Genomic DNA, 25,606 nt, shown 5'->3' on the forward strand with positions numbered 1-25,606 from the left:
GAAAATACCTGTTGTTCCTTCCTTGCTGTCATGGTGGTCATGCAGGGGCAGTTTCCCACTCGGCTGAAGAGCTGCCAGATCTGAATAAATGTGACCAGACCAAAATTAATGGATTTTCTGCCTGGAATCCACACCCTACTCTTATGGCAGTTCAAGAGGAAAGTACTTTAAGAAATGACACTTTCCTTTCCACTCACTGCCCCAAAGAAATACTTTCAAGGATGAGTTAGGAACATTCCTCCTTTGGCTTGAAGATGCAGACAGAGATTTGGGTCTGTAAAAATGCCTCCCTTCGTCCTTAGTCTTACTCCTACAGAAAGGAGAAATACTGCTTTTATGTGAGCGTGTGGACTTTCTTACCAGAGAACACAAGCAACTTCTATTCATTTGAACTGTAGTCTTCCTCACTGAAGCACCTACAGGGGTAGGCAGAAGTGCAGAATACCGCCCCATGGTTTCAAGGCCTGATGACTGCAGCTGGAGGAAAGAATCTCCCATTTCATTTTCTGGTTTCCTGTTTCCAGAAGTCTCTTTTGGTCTGTATTGCATCTGTTTTAAGCATTAATGTTTTGCATGTAACATTTCTCAAAGTCTAATCCATTGCTATGGACCCACCTAGTGACGGCTTTATAGATTCTTTATATTCATAAAGGCACTTCACACTTATCTCTTCACTATTTTTGTTTGTTTTGTGTTTTTTTTTTTTGATGTTTGAAATGGATCACAGCAACCCAACTGAATGCTTTCTGTGAATGCTTCTTTTAGCTGTGTATTTTAACACAGAAGAAAAAAAAAAAAAAAGAGAGAGAAAAAAAATAAAGAAAAATAATTAGAAAAATTAAAAGCCCTGCAAATAAGGGCTTATGTGGAAGGAGTATGGTCACGGAGATGACTTCAAGTATTACAGATGTGTTTTGATCACCAGAAGTAAGAATTGTCTGTAGTCTAAATGTAAGGAAACTTTTAGCAACTGGTATGGAAATGGTCAGTATTAGCTTCCAGGTTAAAATGATGACACAAGACCTGTATGTGTTGCTTATACGGATCCTCTTCCATCTTGTAACGGACTTAGTGAACAAGGGAAGTTTGATGCTTCTCTAGACATGCAAACTGTAAAGAAATGGGCAATATGGTATGGCTTTTAGTGATAATCTACTGCCTCATTGCTTTGTGCAGTGATCTATGAGATTCTTGGATGGCCAGCAATGGCTTAGCAACATCTGACTCTTCAGCAACAGATGCTGAATATCTGAAAATCCTAGACAGGTGCTCCTGGTTTATGCAAAGAGTGACTATGTGCAGTCAGGCTAATGCAACAAAGATGTCTGGGATTCACTGTCCACATGATGTGGAATCCAGTTAAGCATATGTAACAAGTCTTCTGCCTTTGTACTGCCCATGTATGTGGGAGTGATTCTCCTTTCTGTTATTTCCCAGATTGGGTTAACCTGTGAATCAAAATAGTCAGACTGTTTCTAAGAAGATTGCTGACTGTAGTCCTCCCCACATTGTACTCACTGATTCATATTAATAACTGAATATTCACATATGAACAACCATTTTGTTACACAGATTGTGTGTATAGCAACCTTTAAAAATACAGTACTAAGAACTTGTCATTGAATATTCTGTATTTTAGGGATAGGTCATGTTATGGGACCTTTTTGGGTATCAGGGAGAGTGGCAAGGAGACTGCATATATTTACCAATAATGAAAACAGTGTTCACAGCTAAAATTCTAATGCCAGCAAGTATTTTATAAGGTTTGTATATACATTTATTATTATTATTATCATTATTATTATTATAGTTTAAAAAAATCAGTCTGTCAGGTTTAGGTTACTGTTGAAACTTTTCTGTCTTGGTTTCATGTGCATTCTGTCTCACCTAAGAAAATAGTGCAAGCATTTCACAAAACTCTGCAATGGGATTTGTAAACACAGGTCACTGGATCATTACTAAAAAATACTGTATTTCTCCTTATATGGGCTAGTCCAACCATGTGCAGAAATAATAGCCAAATTATTTCCTTGCCTCATTCTATCACAGAAGATTTAAGAGGGAAATCTAACCCCTAGCCATTCCTTTTCTATATTAAGCATTAGCTACTGTAACAGACAAAAGTGAAGGAAAAGGAAGTGCTATACCCATCAAATGAAGAGCAACAGAGTATCAGGTACAGTTGGATATACCAAAATGTGCTACTGAAAATTGATGGTTAGCTCAAATACGGCTGCTAACTTAATATGTAGTCTTTTCTTTAATATTGGCTTCTAAGCTGTAAGGTTGGAGAAAGCAATTTTTCTGCCTCTCTTTAATTGAACAGTAGAATTGATGCCGAGAATTAGTCTAATGAATTTTCTTTCCTTACTTGATAAATTGGTTGAAATAGTAATAAAAAATAAAATTAGGAGACATATAGATGAGTACTCTGATACTATAGCTATCAGTCAGCATAGCTTTTGTAAAGAAAAATGATGTCTAATGATAATTCCTTGAGCTGGTCAACAAATAGTAGAAGACAGTCATTAGACTTTTTTGGCCTCTAAAGCAAGTTTTTGAAAAAGATCTTCACGAGGGCTTATTGGAAAAGTGGTTGTGGGATAGGAGTTATTTTGAGAATTAGATAGTCCTGTAAAGGACAGAAGACAAAACTAAAAGTGTATGATGGACCATTGGTGTAGAAAAACACTACAGTGGGGGTACCCAAAATTTGAGTGTTATAGGTGGTGTTTCAGACTTATATTAATGAACTGAAAATGCCAGTGACCACTGTAGAGAAGTAGTGAAGAAACATTTGTGCCTGAGGCAGAACCATCAAGTCAGGGCTGTAGAAGATAGTAGAGGACTTCACAGGGACTCCTTGCAGTGTAGGAAAATGGGCAGCCTGGCTACACAATTTAAGGTAGCCAGCAGCAGATGAGGGCTAGGAATGAGCTTCCCTCTCTGGTTACAGACCCCTTGTCCAGCCTGAGTCTGCCTTGCTTTAAAACGTCGAGAACATAACATAGTGGGGAACTTTCTCTTGTTTTGAACCAGGCTGTAGTTTCTGTGCTTGAAGCAAAGTTCTTGTTTAACTTCTGTGGTAATTTTTCTGAACTATCAGTATAAGAAAATTTGCTCCATTAAACTATGTACATCTTTGTCTTACAATTAAACACAAATCCCTGGTAATGTCATGGGCATTTTTTTAGTGGCCCAATGTGTCACGGCCGATAAATCTCTCTAAAAGTTGTGACCTTTTCAGAAACTGTAGTCAAAAGGCTCTGCGTAGTTGCTTTTGTGCCAAAACCTGTCCCAACTGCTTGTACCAGGTTAACTTTGACTACAGTATTCAGACTCCTGAATACTGAGAAATTTCAGACTGAGAAATTTATGGCAAAGTGAAAAAAGGCAAGTTACGTGGACACACAAAAAAGTAGGTGTCTCCTGTCTCTTTTTCTGTTCATGCAATTTGCACTCCTGGAGCCACCTGCTGCCATTTTATTGCTAGCTCAGAATTCATTAGAAACCAAGTTTCACCAGTGACATTCTCGGCTGTGAAATCTTTGCTCAGATTTGGAACCACATTGCTCTCAAGAAAGGGCTGTGGCTACATGCAAATACCAGGAGAGGTGGTTGACAGGATTGATCAGATAGGGTCAAGTGCTAAAAAGGTATGTAAGAATGTGACTGTGTTTCTTGAAAGTGTTAAAAGAGTATCTGATACCTGATGTGATGGCATTCATTGTTTCTGCATTTTGATATTTCTCTGCATATGCCTAAAGCTGTTAACATGCAGAAGTTATCTAATTTATTTTATTTTATTTATTGGACAGGAGTCAGGCACTTCGTAAATTATGGACTGCATTCTCAGTGAATCAAAATATTTAGGTTGCTTGCGAGGTTCGGTCCTTGGCACCATGTCACTAATTACTTTTGCACAACTCTGAAATAATGACAAAAGGAAAACGCATCAACAAAGAAAGAGAAATTAAACTTTGTAAAGCAAAACAAAAGCCCCATCAGAAATAGAAAGTGTTATTTAAAGGGAAAAGCGGGTGACCAAATGTGCAGTCTGGATTGAGTACAATGTTATATGGCAAGAGAAGAGACACTCAGCTTTGGATCTTCTCCAGGCAGAGAAAAATTTATGACGTAAGTTTACTTTGATAAACATTCCTGAGAAACTACTTTGTGTTTTAATCTTAATGAACATTTGTCTCAATCCAGTTGTCTTTTTTTTTTTCTTGTTGTTGGCTTTTTTTGCTTTTTTTTTTTTTTTTTTTTTTTTTTACTATCTCCTTTCTGATTCTTTTATATTCTGAATATACTTCAGTGTCACCTGTTGAAGATCTGTCTTGCTTACAGGCTAATTGTTAGTAGGAGGTTGTCTACCCTGTACCTGGATTGCATTAGGGCTTTTGAAGTGTCCCTAGATATTCTGATTTTCCCCACACTTACGCTTCAAAATACTGTAGCAGTACTTTCCCTGCTTTTTCAACAAGGTGCAGGAGCGTTCCCAGGGACCCTCACCATGCTACCCCAGCAACTTTTCCAGCCTCTAGCTGTCCCATGTAAGGAGAGATCAGAAGCAAAAGTTAGCTTCTGATAGAACTGGCAATAACAACAAGCCATGGGGCTGTTTTACACTATGCTTATGTATTTGTTTCTCTGTAATAGTGGCTGAATTGGAGGCTGTGTGTTGGAAAGTAGGAGTTCAGCTTTTTGTTTCAATAGAACCAAATGGCATCACTTTTGCTTTTACCCAAAAGTGGAAAATTGCTGATAAAACTGCATCAGAGCTGCATTAAAATACATGGACACATATAGTATGCTTTTGTAGCTTTAAAAATGAAACATAACTCTACATACTCATTGACTGCTGTTTCAGTGTGCAAGGTGTAAGATAGCAACATATTTTATGACTCCTCTTACAGAGACGCATTTAATGTCATTAGAATCATTGCTTAATTTACAGTTTGATCTTCCCAGTGACATGTATAACAAGTTAAATATCAGTAGAGTGCATTTAATAAACACTAATTTGTAATAATCTTACCACAGACTGTATATGTAATGCAGGGAACTTGTGTGCGTCGTACAGGAGAAAGGGAATGTACTTACAGATTTTTTCTGAATTTAAAACCCATGCATTTCAGCATCTATGCTTTTTGAAACATTTGCTATGTAGTGTTTAAATGAGTTCTTGTGATTATATGGATTAAGAAGGAATAAAATAGGCAAACAATTGACAGAATGCAAGAATTTTACCTTTTCTGTGTTTAATTACAATTACAGTCTAAATTCTAAACTGGTTTGGAAAGGTTCCAGTACAGAGTGAATAGAAAATGGTAAAATTCTTTGGGATTATTTTATATTCTCTGTTTTCTTTTAATCCAACTGAGTATCTAAAGTGGAGGGCAACCATGAACTGAGCCGTATGTGCTTGTGTTGTGCCCACCACAAACCAGCTCAGGCTGTTTAGCTGAAGGTGGCTGATAGCCCTGTGGTAAAAGTGTAATAAACGATCCTAATGGCACTAGAAGACAGACACTTCTAGGGAGGAGAAGCAGACAGGAGATGTACCTGCGGGCTTGGAGAATTTTAATTGCAAACATGAGAGCAAACCTCAGGACCACAAGAGGAAGGCTGGAATGCCTTCACAAAGTACACAGGACTAGGCACAGTGGATTATTCCAAAAGAGCTTTGTGCTTTCAACTGTATGATGCTTGTTTTATATCAGACAATCAATGGAAGCAAATCTGTTTAAACCCAGTGTCCTCAGTGCACAGGTTGGTAAGAAGAGTAAGGCTATAGCGGAAAGCACATTTAGACTTGAAATACAGAGACAAAATATAATGACTACAGCCCTGTTCAGTGGATGAGTGGTATGTTTTTTTCTGTTGGTGGTGTTTTGATTGTTGTTTTTTTTTTTTTTTTTGTTTGTTTGGTTGGTTGTTTTTTTTAAAAAAAAAGCATTATTATTGGGGAAGTGACAAGAGTGTGGTGATAAAACCTGCAAGAAATATATCGAGAGAGACTCAGAAAGGCCCACTCAGTTGAGCGGAAAGATCTCAGTTTCAGCATGCTTTGAATCATGCTCAACAATCACAATCTACTTTTATAAATAGATCAAAGTTGTGTTATTACGATACATAGGCTCAGAAGCTTATGTTTGGCTATAAAACTGAGGTTGCTTGTTCAAAAGAGACTTGCTTTCTACCAGCTACTCCTCCACACACACACCAGGGGAAAAGGGAGTCATTTCCGTTTGATGGGAGTTGGTTATCTGTATGAAACGAATTAAGTTCATCGTCCGGTATATTGTAGCAGGCATTTACATGTTCGTAACAGTCATTGCAAATGACACAGAGGAGGAACGTTCCTGCTGGCATTGCCTTCCCAGAGGCTGGAGAACGGCTGGGCACTGGCGGCAAACAGGCCTGTCACTCAGAAAGAAATCATCCTGATTAGGATGGAAGCAGAGCACGGAGACTGCGCGTAAGGTGAGGCTGCAGTCTTCGATCAGGACGGAACATTGCATGCAAAATAGCCGTGCTTAAAAAAGAAGTTAGAAAAAAAAAAAGTCTGAAAGCAACAGGTTCTTATTTTAGTAACACTTTATGTTCAGAGCTTTAACGAGAAGCTGTGGATTTGAAATCTAGTTAGTTTCTTAAATCATTTCAAGCACAGTTCCTATCCATGGATATGCCCCTCTATTTTTGTGATTTTTTTTAACCATTCTGGTTTTATTTTTCATCTATTTTTTGAGCTGCTTCTGTGCAAGCCAAGATTAGTAAAACAGACAATAAAGAGCGCTGTAGCTAACTGTCAGTATAGAGAAATAAAATAAGCTGTAACCAAAATAAAGGAACACGGGGGGCAGGGTGTCAAGAATGTTTCCCCTCTCTACTTTCTCTCATTTTAACAGTTTGAAGTTACATTTTGCCAAAATATTAATGTAATTTAATTTTACATGTGTTTACATATATTTTTATTTCTAAAAAATTAGTTATTTATGGGTATTAATTTTGAGGTTCCTTTACCCTGCCTGATGTGCAGTGAACAGAATTAAAGAGTACAGACATGATTTAAAAATAAAATAAAATATTAGGAACTTTATTGTAATATTTAGTGACCCTTAGGGAAATACGAATTCAAATTTTAGATGAAGGTTCAGATTTCTCCTTAAGGGTAGTGTCGGTTCTCTTTTACAGGGAGGGTTGCAGATGACAGGCCCTCACTAAAACTACAAATAAATAACTGATAAATAAGGGCTTCCCACTTGCAAAAGAGAAGGTTTTACTTTTCCTTGAAGAAATTCAGTAAATTGAAAAACTCTAAATAGCACAGAAATTTCAGTCCTCCAGACCGCCTTCTCCTTCTCAGATTTTGCTATACTATATTCAGCGCTCAATTTTGCCAACACCAAACATGCCTGATGTGGCATTTACATTCTTTTAAAAAAAGCATAGATTAGTTATATTTCTAAGAGTTAACTTCTCCTCTTGACACATGTACTTAATTCCCATTAATGGAAATGGCAGCTAGGCATGCACACTGAAAGGAAAAATCTGTTCCGAAGCATATGATCCAAACTGCATTGTAGCTAAACATTTCCATACTCTGAAGTAAGCACTCATTATTTGCAAGATATTCTTCACAGTCAATGTATGAACCCCTCTCTATTCTCCCTTCACTCTATCTTAACCTGTTCCAAAACAGTCATTCTTAGAAATTTTAAAGATTTGTTCTTAGTGCTGTAGTTGCTTTGGATATATGCCTAAAAAAGAAAATCCATGTAAGGATCTTCAGAGTTCTGCATATTTTCTGTGAGAACTTTCCAGTAAATCATTCTGTGGAACATCTTACATTTCCTTGGACCTTGTAGGTCTCTATTATTAAAACCTACAGTGGAAACAACAAAAGCCCTTTTTTTTCCCAGCACTTCCTTTACTTCTTATATTGCAGCAGCTGCCAAAGGGACTAGGCTGAAGTGTTATAATGTGATAATTCAAAAATAATAATAATAATAAAATCGCTTAGTTTAAGGCTTTCTTTCTGCCCATATGCCCATATAAAGACCTGTGGATTCTATCTATGCAATATTCCAGAGTTATGGTATTTCTAACTTGAGCTGGGTGGATAATTGATTTTTTTGCTTCACCTCTTGAACTGGAGAACCACAATAGCAACAACAATTCAGTTAAGCACAAAAATTCAGATGAGAGTTTATTTGTTCCCTTCACCTAAATGAAAATCAGAGCTTTTTTGTTTAGTTCAACCCAAATTACCCTGTTTTACCTGAACTTTTTTGTTTTGGGCACCCCTTAAAGGAAGCAAAGGAAGAGAAATGCAGGTTCACCAAACAAATGGAAGGGCTGAGGGGAGAGGTTTCACTTTTCTCCTCATTTGGAGGCATTTGGGCTTGCATCCTGAATTGTAGGCTTGTGGAGAGAATTGAACAAGATCTCAAACACTGAGAATGGGCTTTTTAACTATGACTTGCTGAGTGAAAAAGGGCTATTGGGACTTGCTATTACTGGTGAAACGTTTTGGGACAAGGTAAAACTTTGTATGTCAAAAATTGGACAGTTGCATTTTCTTATCTCTCCGTTTGTGGCTATTTATCCAAATTCCTTGTTTTCTTTTCAGTTTTTGATATGATGGCAGCTTTTGTTACATGTCCTGACAATTTCTAAAAAGCAAGTCTCTAAGATGACACAATTTGAATAAAGTTTTCAAAGATTCCCTCAAATCATTTGTTGAGCTCGCTTTTTCTCCTTATTGCCATTGCAGCAGAACTTAGTATGAGAACATAATTTTATAGATAAGCCTGGACTGTTAATAATACAATAATATCAATACAATAATGCAATAATATTAATATTAATACAGTAATAAGATTAACACTTTTTCTCCTTTTTGGGCCCAACTGTGTTTCCCACCACTGAGCTGGGAGCTCAGAAAATACGAGGTGAAGGAAGGAGGAGATGAGTACCTTAGCAGAAAATACAGTGGGGTAAGGGCAAGTGTTGTAAACTAGGATAAGGGAAAAGCAGGACTCATGTCAGAAACATTCAGATGAATGATCTCCACTTCCTTTCTTTCTTCCACTTCCTCTCTCCTTCTCAGCTCTCCCTCTTGCTCATTTATCTTTGTTTTCTCCCCCGACATTTCTTTGTTGGCGAGTTGTTTTGTTTTTTCCCTTTTATTATGGTTCTTGGTCCTGGTCTAGCCAATGTCCTGTTCCGTAATTCCTGGTGTCGATGGTGATTGCTCCGGTTTGTAATCAGAGTAGTGGAGAGCTGACCAAGGAGCTGGTCATAACACAAACTCAGAGGAGTATGAAGACGCTTAAATAAAAAGCGCTATAGGGAGGGGTGATCGAAGACCGCAGCCTCACCTTACCTGAACAGAGGGCAAACGTGGTAGAAGGAGGGCAGTTGTGCAGTGGAGTTAAATGGGTACGAGGTTAGAGAGCTGAGTGGAGCTACCGTGCAGTCAAAATGTGATAGTCCTGTTCTGCCAGAACTTTTGCAGATCCTTTGAATAAAAGGTTGCCTTCATTTTCCTCCAGCTGGGGCTTCTGACTGGCTTCTCTCTGCAAACTGCTCCCAAGGCCAAGTGTGAGAAAAAAGGGGGAAGCAAAGCAAGGAGTGACAGAGAAGGAACAGCATCTAGAAAGGGGCAATCGAAGGGAAAACGAAAGGCCAAGGGGACTCACAAACATGAATACAGGGATGAAGTATGTTTTAGCTGCATGTAAAAACCATTGCTTTGTGGGAAAAGCAGCTGAAATATCCAACATGTTTCAGCAGCGCAAGGACTGTTGTCGACTGTGAGGCACATGGATCTTTATTCTCATCCTTTTGCTGCAGTTGGCTAACTGTGTCAGCTTGGGCAAGCGACTAAGCCTGTCTGCATCTCAGTTTCCTTATTTGAGGCCAAATTCTCCTACTAAGTAGCCTCCTACTCCACACAGAGATTTGCTGATTTGAATGGAGCCCCCGTGGAGTGAGATACTTTTCAATACAAATAAAGTTTTGGAATCAGCCCTAATTATATTTATTACCTGCAGAGGAGTAATGTGAGACGTAACGTGGTTTGAGACGCTCAGATGAAAGGGAAAGTATTTGGAATTGTTCTTTTTAATCATCTGCTGCCTTCTCAGTGTCTACCTCACAGCTGTCCTAAAAGGGCTAGCTACTAAATAACAAATAAAAAATCCGTGTACGTGGTAACGAGGTTTGTCAGGCTCCCGTGAACAAACCTCTGTGGAAAATATTATTTGCCAGGGGCTACTGAAGGAAGTCAGCTTACCCTGCCCCGCAGCGAGGAGCCATTAGATCTCCCTCATGCCAGAATTTGACAGATCCTCGGTGACTCCGCTCCGAGCGCCGTGGTGTAAGGCAGACTCTGGTACGAACTGCAGCGAAGGCGCCTCCACAAACTCAGCTCCAGCACTCCGCTTCCTGAGCGGCACGATGCTCCGTGGGGACGGCACGATGTGCCACGGGGATGACGGGCACAAGCCCACGGTGGCCAAAATGATCGTCCTGGGCTCGTAGCCGATAGCACCTTGTGCCAGCCCTGGGCTGACTGGCCTCTGCCTCAGCTGGCTGGTTTAGAGCATTTACACCGTGGGGAAATAGGAGCACGCTAAGCGGCGCGGCTGTTGGATATTAATAAAAATAATAAGCTTTTATTTGGGGCGTTCTTGAAGCCGGTGGGCATGAAAATATCGAACGCTTTAGGGCTGCTGTGCGGGAATGCGCGCGTACACTTGGTGTGTGTTGCAGAAAGTAAAGTTGCTCTCGCCGTGTCACTGGGAGGTAGGGAAGAGAGGGGGCAGCGGACCTAATCAAACTGATGTGGGGTCAGAACCTCGTGGTTTTTAAAGGCCCTTAATGTTGTCCAGCTGCAAATTAAAGCAGGGAGAGAGAAAGGAATTAGGGTTGGGGAACTGGAAAGAATGGAGTAAAGATCTGTGGTCGCGTGTGGGTGTGTGTGCATGTGTGCATTAAAGAACAGGGAGACCAGTTTGTTGCAGTTCGGGTGTTTTTTTTTCTGTTTTTTTTTTCTTTTTTTTTTTTTTTTTCTTTTCCCCCCTTTTTTCCTCATCTCTCCTTCATTCACCCCAGTTCTGGGAGCTCAGTGCCAGGCAGACCACTGGCTGGGCAGGCTGGCAAGGCACCCAGCTCCGCTCCAGGGGGCTGCAAGGGGAATTTACTCGGGGCATCACTTGCAGCCCCCAGACCCTCACCTGGCCGCGGCAGCCGGGCAGGGGACCGGGGGGGGGGGCTCAGAGAAGAGGGGTGTGCTGGGGGCCTTGGGGGGAGAAAGCTGCCCCCCAGCACCAGGAGTCCCGGCAGGAGGAAGGGGAGGCGGTGGTGGTCGTTGTTCGTGCTGGCGGTGCTGGTGCTGGCGTGCGGGGCCGGTTGATGGAGTTTGGAGCCGAGGAAACTTTGGTGGCGTTGCCAGGCCGGTTCGCAGCACTTTGTGGAAAGCAAGAGCTAACAGTGAGACCGACAGAGTGAGTGACAAGTTGTTTACAGGTTTCCTTGAAGGGGCCTCTGCTATATTTCAATCTGTCAAAGTTGCTTTTCTTCCCTCAGAACAATGCCTGATTGTTGTGTTGTGGTTTTTTTTTTTTTCTTTTTTTTTTCCCCTCCCCAAAGAGAGAGAAAGAGGGAGAGAAAGAGAGAGACCAGGGAGGGAGGGGGGGAGAAAGGAATGAAAATTCTTCGGAGTACAAATGCCTTTGGTAACATTTTTATGTGTCTAATCTTTTCTCCCCTATTTCAACCCGCCCAGAGTTGATAACTGTTTCAATTTAATCAGTCTGCTCTTGTTTTATCTTCTTTCTCCGCTGATCTTCCCCAGCGCAGGGGATTTGCTCCCGGTTCGCCGCTTTAGGTGGATTGCCGGGCTTTTATTTTTGTTTTTGCCGCTCTCCCCCCCACACTTTTTTTTCTCCCGGATTTATTTTACCTTTTTTTCTCACCCCCCCCTCTACCCCCCCACCCCAAAACCCGCTCCCCCCCCCGCCCCGCGCCCCCATCCCGTTGCCCCAGCCGCCATCCCCGGCGGGGACCGGACCCCCGGGGGGGACCTGGGGGGGGACATCGGGGGGGGGGGGGACACGGAGCGGGGGGGTCTCGTCTGCGGCGAGGCGCGGCCCCTTTAAGAGCCTGGTCAAGGAGCCCTCGCTCAGAGCGAGCGCGCCGGGAGGGAGGGAGGGAGGAGGGAGGGAGGGAGAGAAAATCCATCGGTGTGGAGGGCTCGGGCTCACTTGACAGGTTCAGTCGGAGGCGACCGTAGGTGGCTGCTGTGACAAAGGGAAACTGCGCTTTTCCAGCATGCTCACTGACCCTGATTTACCTCAGGAGTTTGAAAGGTGAGGCGAGTTGGCGGGGCGGGGGGGGGGGGGGGGGGGGGGCTGGCGAAAGAGGGGGGAGCGCTGCGTTTCGGGTTGTGGGGGGCTCTTATTATTTTATTTTTTAATTATTATTATTATCACCCCCCCTTCTTTATTGCGCGTTTCCCCGCCGCGCTCCCCGCGCCCCGCCGCGCGTCTCCGCTGCCCTGCGGCGCGGCCACGGGGCGCAACTCGGGCGCACGCTGCGCCCCCCCCCCCCTTTTTCCCCCCTTTCCCCCCCTCCCAAAAAAAAAAAAAAAGCAGCGTGCAAACCGCGTGTCCGCCGGGCGGGGGGGCGGGGCGGCAGCACACCCCCCCCCCCTTTTCCTCCAGCACCGGGGCTGCCCCGGGGTGCGCGGCGGCGGGGGGCTGCGGGAGGGAGGGAGGGGAGGGGAAGGGGAAGGGGAAGGAGGGGAAGGGCAGGGAAGAGAGGGGAAGGCAAGGGAAGGGGGGGGCCGCTTCGCCGCGCCCTCCCGGGAAAGTTTGGCGGCCGCCCGGCGGAGCGCACGCCCTTTTGTTGCTCGGCCGGCAGCGCGGCTCCCCCGGGCACCGCGGGGCCGCCGAGCGGGGAAAGTGCGGCGGGACCCCCGCAGCTGCCCCCCGAGTCCCCCGAGCCTCCCCCTGCACCCCCGCAGCCGGCGGCCGGGGCTTCCCCCCCGCCGCCCGCCCCGCCGGGGATCCCGGGGCCGGCCGCCGCCGGCAGCTCCAACTTGTGCGGGGGTAAAGGAGGGCGGGATGCGCTGCCCGGGCTTCTCTTCTTCTTCTTCTTGTTCTTCTTCTTCTTCCTGTTCTTCTTCTTGTTCTTCTTCTTTTTTTTTTTTTTTTTTTTTTCTTCCCCTCTCCCTCCTTCATCTCCGTGAAAGCTACCTCCTGTATAAACATTTGGTTGTATCCGACTATGCAATGCAAGCTAGGTGCTAGACCAGCTGGTTAAAAATATGCTAAGTCAAGCTGTTCATCGCTCAAACCTCCCGAATTGGGTAGTAAAGGCATAGAAAAGAAGGCAAGATAAAAACACTTTAAGTGGGCTGAGGAACACGCGTGCACGGAAAGGATGGGATGGAGCGCTTGAATTAAGAGATCGGAGAAAAATAAAATCGGGAAATGCAGAAAAGAACTATTTTAACACTTTCGACCCTCTTTCTGCAACCAGAACACTTCCTTGCTAGAAAGTGGAATTGGCGTTGCTGCGCTGCTCCAAGGGCTCCCTTAATACAATTAATTTTCCAGACTTGCTTGGACTATTTGGCGTTTTCCTCTGGTTTGTTATTATTATGGTAATAGGAAAAGATGGTTTTGTTCACGTGCATTGCATCAACTTAGTTCAACTACCTGAGGAAACTGGTACCGTTTGTGGTGTCGAATCTGGGGTAGCATCACAGCAACACGCTTGTCTCGCTCATGCAATTAGTAGACCAAAGTATTTCATCTGCATCGCTAAGATCATACATAGAAATTTATAAGCAAGCGGTTTAGATTATTCTTTGAACTTTGTGATGAACAGCATGCTTATAAAGTCTGCGAAGCAGAATCAAGTCCTTTCATTTTCCGGTTGCTGGACGTTTTTTTTCCTCTGAAGTCTCTGCATCGTATATATTTATCTAAATTTTATATACAAACAAATCCTTTTGGACAAAACATCTTCTGCAGAATATAAAGCAAGCTTCTTTGCTCTTTATTTTTAGGTGTACGATTCATTTTCAGAGATCCCAGCTTTGCTCTTGTAAACATTCTAGTTAAATAATCAATAAACTGCTCTCCTTTTGCTATGCAGATAATAGCAAGCGGTAGAAATGGGAAGCAATAAAAACGAACCTCAGGACATAAAATTTATTTATTTATTTATTTATTTTACAATTTTCCTCCTGCAGTTGAAATTGGCGATCCAAACCAATATCTCTGTTAATCATTACCATTTGTTTACATTGCGTGTGTTTGACTATAGTTACACACACATACGCAGGGTAGATACTGTTCATGTAATATATGTTTATTTATCAGAAAACAGCCACGAGGACGCACTGTCTCTCACACACAGATGCACAGACACACACGCGCTCACGGGGTTCACATGTGTACATTTGCACGATGTATGAGGACTGGTTCTTAGACGTTCGTAGCAGGTTATTTGCCAAGATCCACAGCAGGCTCTGTTCTTGGAGCACATTTCTGCAGTCGCTGGGGTCCCGCATGTCATATCTGCATGACTGACTTCAGTTGTGCTGCTGCTGCCCGTCTCCCACTGTCCCCTTTTAAACATGAACAGCGAACTGCAAGGAGGTAAAGATTTGTCAGGCGGAGTTGTTTGCAGTTCAGATATCCGAGTGTCTGCCTGTATCTCGGAAGGTTGTTCTGCTTTCCCTGTTGTCTCTTCCATGATGTGTCTGTGTATCCTGGTAAAGTTTCTGGACTGCTTGCAGTTTGAGGCGCCCCAACTCGAGAGATCTGAATCAAGGGGATTTCTCTCACGTCTGTGGTCATTATCATGGGCATCTGTGGTACGCGCTTGGAATGAAAATGATCCTGAGTGTCAGACGAATAAACATTCATTAATTCGTTCAGCATCAGTAGTAAATTGCACTAGATTTTGTGAATTGGCATGTATAATTAATTACTGTACCAAAAATGTGAGGGCTTTCGTGCTTTCCCGAGAAGTTACTTGCACTTCTTTCTTTCTGTTTGTGGCAGTTCCGTTGCTTGATAGAGAGGAGCATCAGAACGCGTATGCTGAGAGGGATGATGTTTGCAGAAAGGTAGTAGGAAGAAATTGTAACTGAAACCTGCTCTGTTTATTACAGAGGGCAAGATTAACTTCTGGGATATACTTTGTGATGTACCTGTGGCACTCTTGAATTGGCTTTATAGGTCTCAAAAATGATAACTTTTCTTTTGCCTTTTTTTCTCTTTTTTAAGTTTATTTTTAAGATGAGTTATCATGCTTAAATATATCAGGTATGGCTGCAATAGAAAGAAAGTTTACTTTGAGGAAAAGGTAGAGATAATGCGGCCAGAACCATCATGGACAGCTGTGAAATTTACCGAATGATAAGACCTCAAAAATACCCAACATAAAGTTTTAATGTCTTAATAAAATCTGGTAAATGACAAATAGATAAAGTGACTGCTTAACAATGTCCCTAGTGTATGGAATGTTCTTAAACCCAAATTAATTACTGCATATTTACATTTCTCTGTAGGCTGGGAAAGAGGCTATGCTAGGCATCAGGATAAAGTGGCATCCTTTCTCTTTCTCCTTTGCATTCTTTTCTGTTTCCTTTTTTTTTTTTTTTTTAATATGCCAATTCAAGGTAGAGAAGTATGCAGCATTTGTGGAAGAAAGGTTAGGTTAGTGCTTCCACAGGAAAAAAGGAAGAGCTAGAAAAGACAAAAAGCGTGGATGGGAGCAATGGGGATGGGGACAGCAGAACAAGTTTAGCATTGACAGTCACCAGTTCTGTGCCCTGGAAAGATTCCGTGCGCTAGTGAATAGCGTGTAGAGAGGAGAGGCTCAAAGATGTAAAGCAAGCCTCTGCTGGGAGGAGAAAAATATACTTAGCTGCTTCACTGCTGCACTGCACGAGTCATTTCAGACTCCCACTGAATTTATTTTGGGGTTGTACCAACACTGTCAAATGGAGAAATCATTTTCCTAAAAGGAAACTTTGCGTATTCCTAAGTGCTTTTCTTAGCTAAAGTTACCCTAAAAGCTTTCTTCTTCTACTGTGTTTGCTGGGAATTTTGGAGAAAGAATAATGCCGTTCTATCAACCGGCTTGCTCAGAATGATGTCCCACTCTCCTAAAATCTACCTGTAGAAGTAAGAGCGATTATTCCTTCATTTAAAGTAAGACAACGAGATTTCTTTAATACTGGGCTGAATAGCATTTGCCTTCCATGGAGATGCTTTCAGAAAATGACTTTATTGCTTGCGTATTTAGGTCTAGGGGTTTGGGATCTAAAGAACAAATGCAGTGCCAGTTAAAAGTTTCAGACGGTCGTTCTTTGCCGAGACAAAAGTCGACATGATTTTATTTCTCTGAGATGAGTCTGAAAGAATTAATGCATTTGCAGGCTACTTATTAATGTCCTGTGTTCGCTAATTTCATTTATGGTGCTTATGCTTATTGAGGAAGAAGTTGACTGTTACAGATTATAGATTTTAATGAACATCTCAATAATTTACCAGTTGCTGCAATTGTGAACTAGACTTGGAACGCAAAGAAAGCGCAGATGAGAGAAGTGATGAGTGACACACCAGCCCTCACAATCCCACTGTTGTATTCACTGCATTTGAATCAAATCGGGAGTTTGGCATTGCTAATTCTGGGTGGCTGGCTCATCGTATGCATTCAAGGAGTTAATTAAAACACACACAAACACACACACACACTCTCCCACCAAGCATCTTGCGATGTTTATGTGCATAGTGTGTTTGATTGGTACCTTTAGATAGGAGAGGAATTGTTTTTCCTTCTCTTGCTGTCCAGAGATCTTAAATACATAACTAGTTTACAAAATATTTACTACTTCTCGGGGAGCTTTTAACAAGCATTTATGGCTTTACCGTTTGAGAGGCACATAGTATCTGGCTGAGTTACTTTAATGTGAAGTTCCCTGATGATAGGATAGGCATTCATGTCCGTGTAATGCAACATATCGGTAGCTGTGTTTAAAAATATATATAATATTTATACAGGAGAAAGAGTATCTCCCAAGGTAGATTTACAGTTTCCTTGCATGCTTTCATACTGTACTTTAAAATAATCTCTTAATGTTGAAGTTCGCATGTCAGCTACCTCTGCAACTCTTGCAGAAGTGAGTTTGATATCCTGATATCCTCTTGGCTTTTTTTTTTTTTTTAAATGAATTTCTTGCTCTGGCCTGGTTTAAGTATAATTAACTTGTAAGTGGAGGAAAAAAACATTGTCCCGTTGTACCTGCGTGTACTGGAAACATTCACTGCCTGTGAGTTCTGCTGCAGTGGTCAAGAGGAAAGGAGTGCGCGCAGCAATTAATCCATTGCTGTGGTACGGCTCTGCTGATGGCAAAGAGCGGGCTTAACAAGGAGCATCCTTAGAAGCAAAGCGCTTTTCCTTCTGAAAATATTCGTGAATTTTTATCTCTTGGAACACGCGCCAAGTCTCCGGTACTTCTTACAAGCGGAAAAAATAGTGTCTTATTTGAATACCTTGAAAGTTACACTGCAAGCTGAGCAGATCCTGGCCACCTCCTTGCAGCACCTCTGCCAGTTGAAGTTCCTTGGAGGACTTGGGAGCCCACTGGCATTTCTCTGCCTGGCCTTGCGCAGCGGGCACCCCCGGTCCACAGGGTGGCCTGGCCCTGGGATGCTTTTCCATGCTCTGTCGGGCCCAGACAGCTGCCAGTGGGGCACTCCAGGGTGGGGAGTCCCACGGGGTCACCCCAGGGCCTGGGTCTGTCCCCGAGGCCAAGCCCGGTGTAGAGGAGGTCTCTGAAGCACCGTGGTGTTGCGGGGTCGTATGTCTGGAAAGACTGGAAGAAGTGGGTGGGGACTGGGAAAGCAGCTCCTCTGCATTGCTCCTGCACCTAGCTTTTTTTTTTTTTTTTTTTTTTTTTTTTTATGGGTGCAGTGTTTGTTTATTCTTAGCAGAAAAAGAAAGAGAAGAGGCACAGAGCTGCATTTTGGTTGCAGGAACCGCCAGGTGTTACTGTGCAGCTGAGGAGCGGGAGAGGTGGTGCCCATGCGGGGGTGGCTTAGCTGGCTGGTCTTAAGGACACTTCTGAACGTTGTCCTACACCCCGTTTGGGTCTGTCAAGGCACTTCTCTTAGAATTGTCCGTCTGTCACTTTAAGAAAAAAAATTTTGTTCAACGTGATGGTGCGATTTTTAACTTGTAGAACATAGAGAGTTAAAGTGAAAATGAGAGAAAGCTTGGGGCTCGCTTTGAAAGTTTGAAACTGGAGTTGACCTTGTTTCCCTTAAAAGTGTTGGGGGATTAATCAGGTAACATTTCTCAGTCGTTCTGTACGTAAATATAAAGGCTATATTGTAATTATGTTTGTTATTTTAAAAATTGATGTTTGATATTCTAGATTGCCTTTTTATACATTTGTTTGAAAGACCAAGCATGGAAATTCATATCAGCAATTGCTTTTTGACATCTATAATAATTTTATTTTATTTCTGCTTTACTGTATACTTCTTCTGTTGTTTTCTCAAGTTCATATAGACAGACTTCATTGCTTTTTTTTTGCTTTTTTTTTTTTTTTTCCATAGGATGTAGGTGTCTATGTGCTGTTCAATCTCAATATATCATAAAACATTACCTTAATGCTAACTTTTATGTGTGGTTGTATTTTACTTTTATTAATGCATATATGTTTCTGTTTTACTAATCTTAGCATAATCTCATTACTTCTGGGGCAAAAACATAAGCGGAATGAATAGACGTTGAATTTTCTTGCCAGAAGAACCAGAGTTCTTTTTAGCAGTGAGGATCTCTGTGTAGGGGAAATGTGTTATTTTTGCATAGTTAAGACCATTGTCTTCATCTCCCGTACTTCATGAACCTTTGTAGCTCGGGAGAAAAGAGAACAAGGAATGTAGTTTATGTGAAGAGAAACTCATACAATTTGTCATCCTTTTGGTTTCTTTGGTGCTGAGCTTGTTGTTTCTTGATTTTAAGAATGTGGGAGTGAAAAAAATGTCCCATATTTCATTCATTCATCTCACAGGTTGGACATGGGCAACAATAATCAGTCTGACGGTGAGCTGGAGCTACTTGCCAACTCAACAGATAGCATAAGACCAAGAGTAAGGAAAATGTTAGTGGCTCTGAACAATTCAGAATTTTGTTCTTACTTTCTTAGCATGGTTAATTGGAAAGATTTCACCAAACTTCTTCAGCCAATTAAAAGTGTGAGCCTAGAAAAACACAAGAATGAGTGTGCGGGTATGCAGACACATTCCTGTTTGTTCTCTGTAGTTTGCAGTGTCCTGTTACTGGATTGCATTAAGCTGTTATCTGCCGTTTGCTGAGAGTCCCAAAGAGGCTGTACTTTTGTTGAATGGGATGTGACTAAAATTCATCGCAGCCCGAAAGACCTAAATGCAACTTTGCTTACAGCTTTTATAGCGTAGACAATTTAGAGGTATTTCTTGTTTTAAATGAGAGAAAGTTTAATGGTGAGCATGAAGCATCGAGTGTCTTTTCACCGCTGGAGGCAGCCTGCCTGTGTTAGGGTTGGGGCGCTTTGGTGGAGCTCTTTGCTGGGAGGGGGCATTGGCTTTCTGTAGTGCTGCCCATGCTGCATTTGACTGTGGAGATGCTTAAGGTTTCCAGAGAAATTCCCTTAGCAGCCTCACTGCAGTCACTTTTTGAAACAAGACTTGGAAGCATTTTCTCCAAAGCTTTAGTCAGGTTTCTATTCATAGGGCTTTCTCCCTAAATTTTGATGCTGTGGCCTCACTGGGGCAGAGGCTTTTTTGGATAGAAATGAGATGTGTGGGAAGGTGATGGTTGATAAGGGCGGAGGGAAGGATGTTCTTACCCATTTGGCATGTCTATTAACAAACTGGGTCATTTTGTTGTGTTGTATTTACATGACTTGTTCCTGTGCTGGTGTGAAATGTGAATCACCAAAACATGATGATTATTTAAAAAAAAAAAAAAAAAAAAAAAAGCTAAATGAAACAAAACTGAAATAGAACTAAAAAGCTAAATGAAATCAAGTGAAAACAGAGCATGCAACATAATTCTTTTGGTACAGTTTCATTCTGCAGTTGCCGAGTAAAGCCAAATAGATTTCTTTTCTACTTCCATTAAAAATATCCAAGCTTTTGGGAGTTTGAAGTGCACAGAGACACAGAAAATACAGTTGTATTTTCAGATTCTGCCTTTGGTTTGTCTTTTGCTCATACTTTTTTGAGATCTCAGTAGATATTTATGGGCAGTGTATTGTAAAGGTGCCTATTGACTCACCTTTGTTGAAACCATATGAACACAGAGTTCATTCTGCTTTTGCAACTGAGATGGGAATGCAGCAGAATTTCTCAGTAGAAGACTCTTGTCCTTTGCTTGTGCTTTGTAAGTTCTGCTCAGATTTGATCTCCTTGCCTAAACTTTGAAACTAATTGTGTGACTCAGTAAAACAGTAGGCTATGGTGCTTGTGTGAAATACCATGCAAAGCTGGAGAAAAATACTGTATTGCTCACAAGTATGCCATGCATCTCTTTTATAGATAATCTGCATCTGTATTAGTGTCATTGATTTAGTGTGTTTTTGTAGAGTACAGGCATCCTGAATCAGGACCCCATTATGCTCGTCACTGTACAAACACAAAAAAGAAGGTTTCTTTCCATTCCACAGAGCAGCCTTTGTGCTTGGAGCTTAGACTAATATCAATGTGTCTTTGTATGGGAAAAATTCAGAAACAGAGAGGAGGTAAGAGATCCCTACCATGGTTCATGAATGAAATTTCAGTCCTGAAACTGTGCTTTAGAGTTTTTAAATCGAGTAATACATGTGCATGTATGTTCTATCTCTGTGTATTTTTTACACATATATATGTAGAAGCTGCTTTACTGCTAAAAGTACAGATGCTGTTAATCGTACTTCCTCTAATGTCTTCTGATTGGGAATCCAGAGCATTTGGAAAGCGTTAATATACAAATCAGGAAGATTTCTGTGCTCTTCCAATTGGGAAGCAAGATTAGCCTCAACCTGTAGATAAGAAAACTGAGGGACGGTGTCACAAAATTGTTTGCATGGATGGGTTTAAAAACTAGGGATATTGACTGCTAGTCCTGTTTTTTGACCTCTAAACCATCCTTTTCCATCTTGAGCTCCATAGAACTGCAAATTACAGACTTGTGTCTGCCCAATTATAATTTCTAAAGGTCTCCTTCTAACAAGATGAAAATGTAAGATTGGAATTACTTAAATATGTAAAACAGGGACTTTGGAGTATAAATAACGGTATAAAGTACAGAAATATTTACTGCCTGGGCCATGCTAGTGAGGGCTGGCAGGGAATACTGTCTCCAGCCCCGTCAGTTGTTGGAGCGTGAACTCACTACCTGGAGGCCACTGGGGAGAACTGAGGTTAGGTGGCAGCGGCTAGGCAGCCAACTGAAAGACCGTGTGCGTAACCAAGAGTCCAGAAAGGGTTTGATCACGGAGAACAATTAACATCTTCATCCATATGTACAAGAGCTGTCAGATGTTTTATAACCTAAGGACCAGGCACTGGGGGAGTCCAGGAAAAAATTCTTCACATGGAGAGTATTAATGTGAGGAACAGACTCTACCGAACGCAGCAGTGCAGGCAGCCGCAGCGAGCAAACCAACTAGCTTAAAAGCAAAAAGCATGGTACAGAACACAAAATGCACGGTGATTCCTACCCGCGTTCCTGACATCTGTTTTTTAAATGTGCGACAGAGATCCAAGATAAAGGAAATGAGACAGGCTTATTAAGAGGGAGGAATTATTTTGTTATTCATATTAAAAGTTCTCCTAATCCGTTTCGGTATTTTTTTTCTGTTTCCAACTGCATGCTCAGTAAGAGTTGAGCTGAATCGGTGGGCTCTGCAGGTAGGTTTAGATCCGGCCTCTGTGTTGCATCTCTTACCCATTTTCTCAACAGAGTGTAGTATAAAGTAAGGAGTCCTGAGTGGATTTGATCTGTGTAGCTTATGAATTTTATGACTGAGCTATTAAGTTATTTTCTTTGATAAGCTTTTTAAGAGGGAGACTACTTTCAAGATAATGGATTATAATCAGGCATGTGCCATAGTATTTCAGCAGTAGTTATTCAGCAGTGTGTTCACAACGACCTATTTTGTGATAGGGCCAGCCAAGGCATTATTTTAAAAGGTGGCCATTCACACTGAGTGTTTGGTCTCACTGGCACTGAAGTTCAGTGTCAGGTCCTAAAAGTGTAAGCCTAATTAATTAATGTTCTGCTCAACTCTGTGAAAAAGGCTGGTGTTTTTCACCTCAGTAAACCAGGACAGCACAAAGTGGTGGCTAGTGAGAAGATTGTGGAGCAGAATCCTGACTTTCTGTAACGGGCAGCTAACTTACATTGGTTGCACTGCAGCCCAAATTTCTAAAGTGCCTGCAGAAGCCTCTACAGATCTGTAGATTTCAGGAGTTCTGTATGAGCGTGCTTTAAAGACATGTTAACTAACTACTCCTCATAAACAACATTGTGTCTCTGGCAGATTAGAGCCATCAGCCTGGCGGTGATGAAAATTCACCTGAATTCTGCCAGAGCTAACATCTGGGCCTTAGTGGACTTGGCACTGTACGCAAAATTAATCTTTGTTTTGAAACTGTGTTTTCTAAGGTAGTAACTCCTGGTTGTGGCCACCACAGTCGGAAGCAAGACCGCTGCACAAAAAATGCAGTCTACCAAATATACTTGTGTTTGATAACCTCGGTTGTCAAAACTGTGACCTCTGTTAATTAGTCACCAGACAAATTATTGTCTGCAGCTCCCAGACTCCATGAGAACCCCGAGCAGGTAGCAGAACCCCATACCGGTGAGCATTTCTGGATTTGCTCTTTGTGGCAATAAGCAGCCTATTGATGAACGACGTGAGAGGGGTACCCAAAACGGAGGTGATGTGCCCCAGGTTATCAAGTGTAACAGCAGCCGATACATCAGTGATTCTTGGAGGGCTAGCTGCCCTTATCTGGAGCAGACCCCTGCAGAACAGCATAGCCTATCGTATATTTCTGTATTAGATCAAATAAACCAAGTAAAGCATAATATTTAATCAATGGTCATCAAATAAGAAAGGCAGAGCCTTATTATTGCAATAATTTATAGAATTTCCTTCTCAGCATTTATTAGAAAGGTGAAAACAAGATGAGTGAAGTTGCCGTTGTTATAGTGGCGTAGAGTCTGCTATGGAAGCCTGTATTTTTAAAAGCAGCTCTAAAAAAATAGAGCATAATAAAAGTTAGAACATTATTTAAAAAAAAAAAAAAAAAAAGGGATGAAGAAGATAAATAAAATAGCTTTTTACATACATATGCAGTCTATTGAAAGGCCATCCGAAGCACTGATACCAATTTAAGAAGATGATCTTTTGCCTTAATTATACATCTGGGAGATATTAGCTGAACATTTTGTGGAGAACTGCGAATACCTTAGTTGCCAGTTGTCTAAAATGCTGCTAATGATTGCTTCAGTGCCAGTGTTTTGATGGCTAGAACCTAGGCCTGAATATGAATACAAAGAACTCAATCTAAAAAAAAAAAAAAGCGTGTGCACACACTTTTTATACAAAACAGATTTCAACCATCTGCTTGGCACTTAGCTTTGCGACTATAGGCTCTGATATGAAAGGGAGTACTGTCCAGGTTATGAATGGTATCACTTTTATTGGTACCTTAGAAAAATCATAGTGTTTTCAGAAAGCTTGTGTATCCAATGGTTTTCTTCAGCGGAATAATGAAAACAACTGCCAACAATTTTGTTCCTTCCATCGTTCCTCTGACAGCAGTGTCTCCTTAACCTTGCAAAAGGGATATTGTGGTGGAGAAAACTTTCTGTTCTGCACCTCAGCATTTCCAAATGTATCAGAGGAGTTTAGATGAGTGGCCCTTGGAGCTGACACCCCAGATGGTTTATGACACAAAGCACTGTTTGCTTAGGAATATGTTGTATGGCAGAGTCTGTTGCCCAAGCACTGCAGAGCGTGTCAAATCAGCATGGAAGTTAATGGACCAAAAGCCCTTCTGAATTTAACACTTTCCCATTTGATCTGAATTTACAGCTTTAAATCAGGACAGCAGTTTTCCTTTAGTAGTGCAGTGGTGGAAAACAAAGTTGATAGCATAAATTACAGGCATATAATGCAATGATTTTGACCCAATTCATCTGTTTAAAGGTTTAGAATGAATGAAACTGTATAAAATCTTTGGTAGAGAACCATTTGCAAAATATACAAAAATTTGAAAGTTAGGAAAGGATTCAAGTACACGTTAATTTCATACTCTGTCCAGCCCATGTTTAACTCCTAATAGGTTAAGCAAAAGAAGATACACTGTACAAAAAATCAAAAACATTTGGAGCTTTCACTTTTTGTTAGCAATTTAGGTATTCTTTCTTTGCCTTTGCTAGATGTATCCTAAAAATATACAGGATAAAATATGCAGCTTCTTTGCTTTTAATGTTTTTAATGAAGGGGTTTGAGAATGTTTTCCTTAGGTGCATGTTTGGAAAAGATGACAAAAATTCAACCTCCTGCATGTAACAAAGCCTCTGTGTTTGGCCATCCATTTAGTGCTGTGTCACATTAGTACTGCATTGTTAACACCTTTGGACAGGGCTAAAGGTTTCTTGCTGCTGTGACTAGAGAGCTGCTCCTGTCAGATCATAACGTTGCTGAATGCTTTTCTCAATAAATGTACTTTTCATTTAAAAGTAGGGCTGGATTGTTTGCTTCTGGGATGTTAGAAGAGTGAATTAAAGGATTAATTGTTATTTTCATTCTCATTTTATAAAGATTCCTTTTCTCTATGTTACGTAGTCTTGAGAAAGTACTGCTTTTAACTATTTCATTTCATTTGCATGGACATGTCTTTTTATAGAGAGCATCTGAGATGATGAAAGAAAGATAAAGTTGAATCTCAGTGGATAAAATGATGATAATACTGGCAACTTAAAAGCTTCTGAATAGTTTTATATGAATCTTAATGTATGGATAGCAAAAATCCAACTTTTTAAAAAATGTGTGTGAAATAAGTCTTAACAGTATTAAGGTTATGTAGCCCTAACTGGCTAATAGACTCATGGTCCTGTGTGTTATTCCTGTCCTGTCTCTTCCTTCCTCAACTTTTCTTTCACCTTCTCCCCGACAAGCATGCTTTCTACGTTTTTATGGGAAGCACCATATCTCAAAGGTAGAGATTAAAACAACAAGCCTATTAAGCTTAAGAAAATTCTGTGTCCATTTAAATGGTGATCCTAATGGAAAGCAAAAACAAAGACACTAGTTCTCTGGCCACCATGTCTTCCCATAGCAACTGTACTGAAGTTATCTAACCAGCTTCTTGGTGAAACATTTCTTCGTGTTACACGCCATAAAATGGGTTTCTTCAAGAGTGGGATATAGCAGCCTATCAGCTCTTCAGCATTAATAATCACACAAAAATAAGCTCCTGTATTCAGGGGTGGGTAAGAAGAAATTCTGTAAGAAACGCAACGA

The 25,606-nt window shown here is 41.4% G+C and overlaps 1 protein-coding gene across 21 annotated transcripts in view; it reads left to right on the forward strand.

Annotated features, from left to right (window-relative positions):
- Positions 1–25,606, forward strand: part of SOX5 (SRY-box transcription factor 5) — a 650,695-nt gene that overhangs the window by 343,614 nt on the left and 281,475 nt on the right. For 6 of the 21 annotated variants that reach the window (XM_084509213.1, XM_084509215.1, XM_084509214.1 and 3 more), the window contains exon 1: positions 12,260–12,383. The exons of the other annotated variants lie outside the window; for them this stretch is intronic. In XM_084509213.1, the coding sequence (XP_084365339.1) occupies positions 12,346–12,383 (38 nt within the window). In that variant the 5' untranslated portion in view covers positions 12,260–12,345. Of the gene's footprint in view, positions 1–12,259; positions 12,384–25,606 lie in introns of those variants that run through there. 21 annotated transcript variants of the gene reach the window in all.

The sequence above is a fragment of the Aythya ferina genome (assembly GCF_964211825.1).
Source record: "Aythya ferina genome assembly, chromosome: 1".
Lineage (NCBI taxonomy): Eukaryota > Metazoa > Chordata > Aves > Anseriformes > Anatidae > Aythya > Aythya ferina.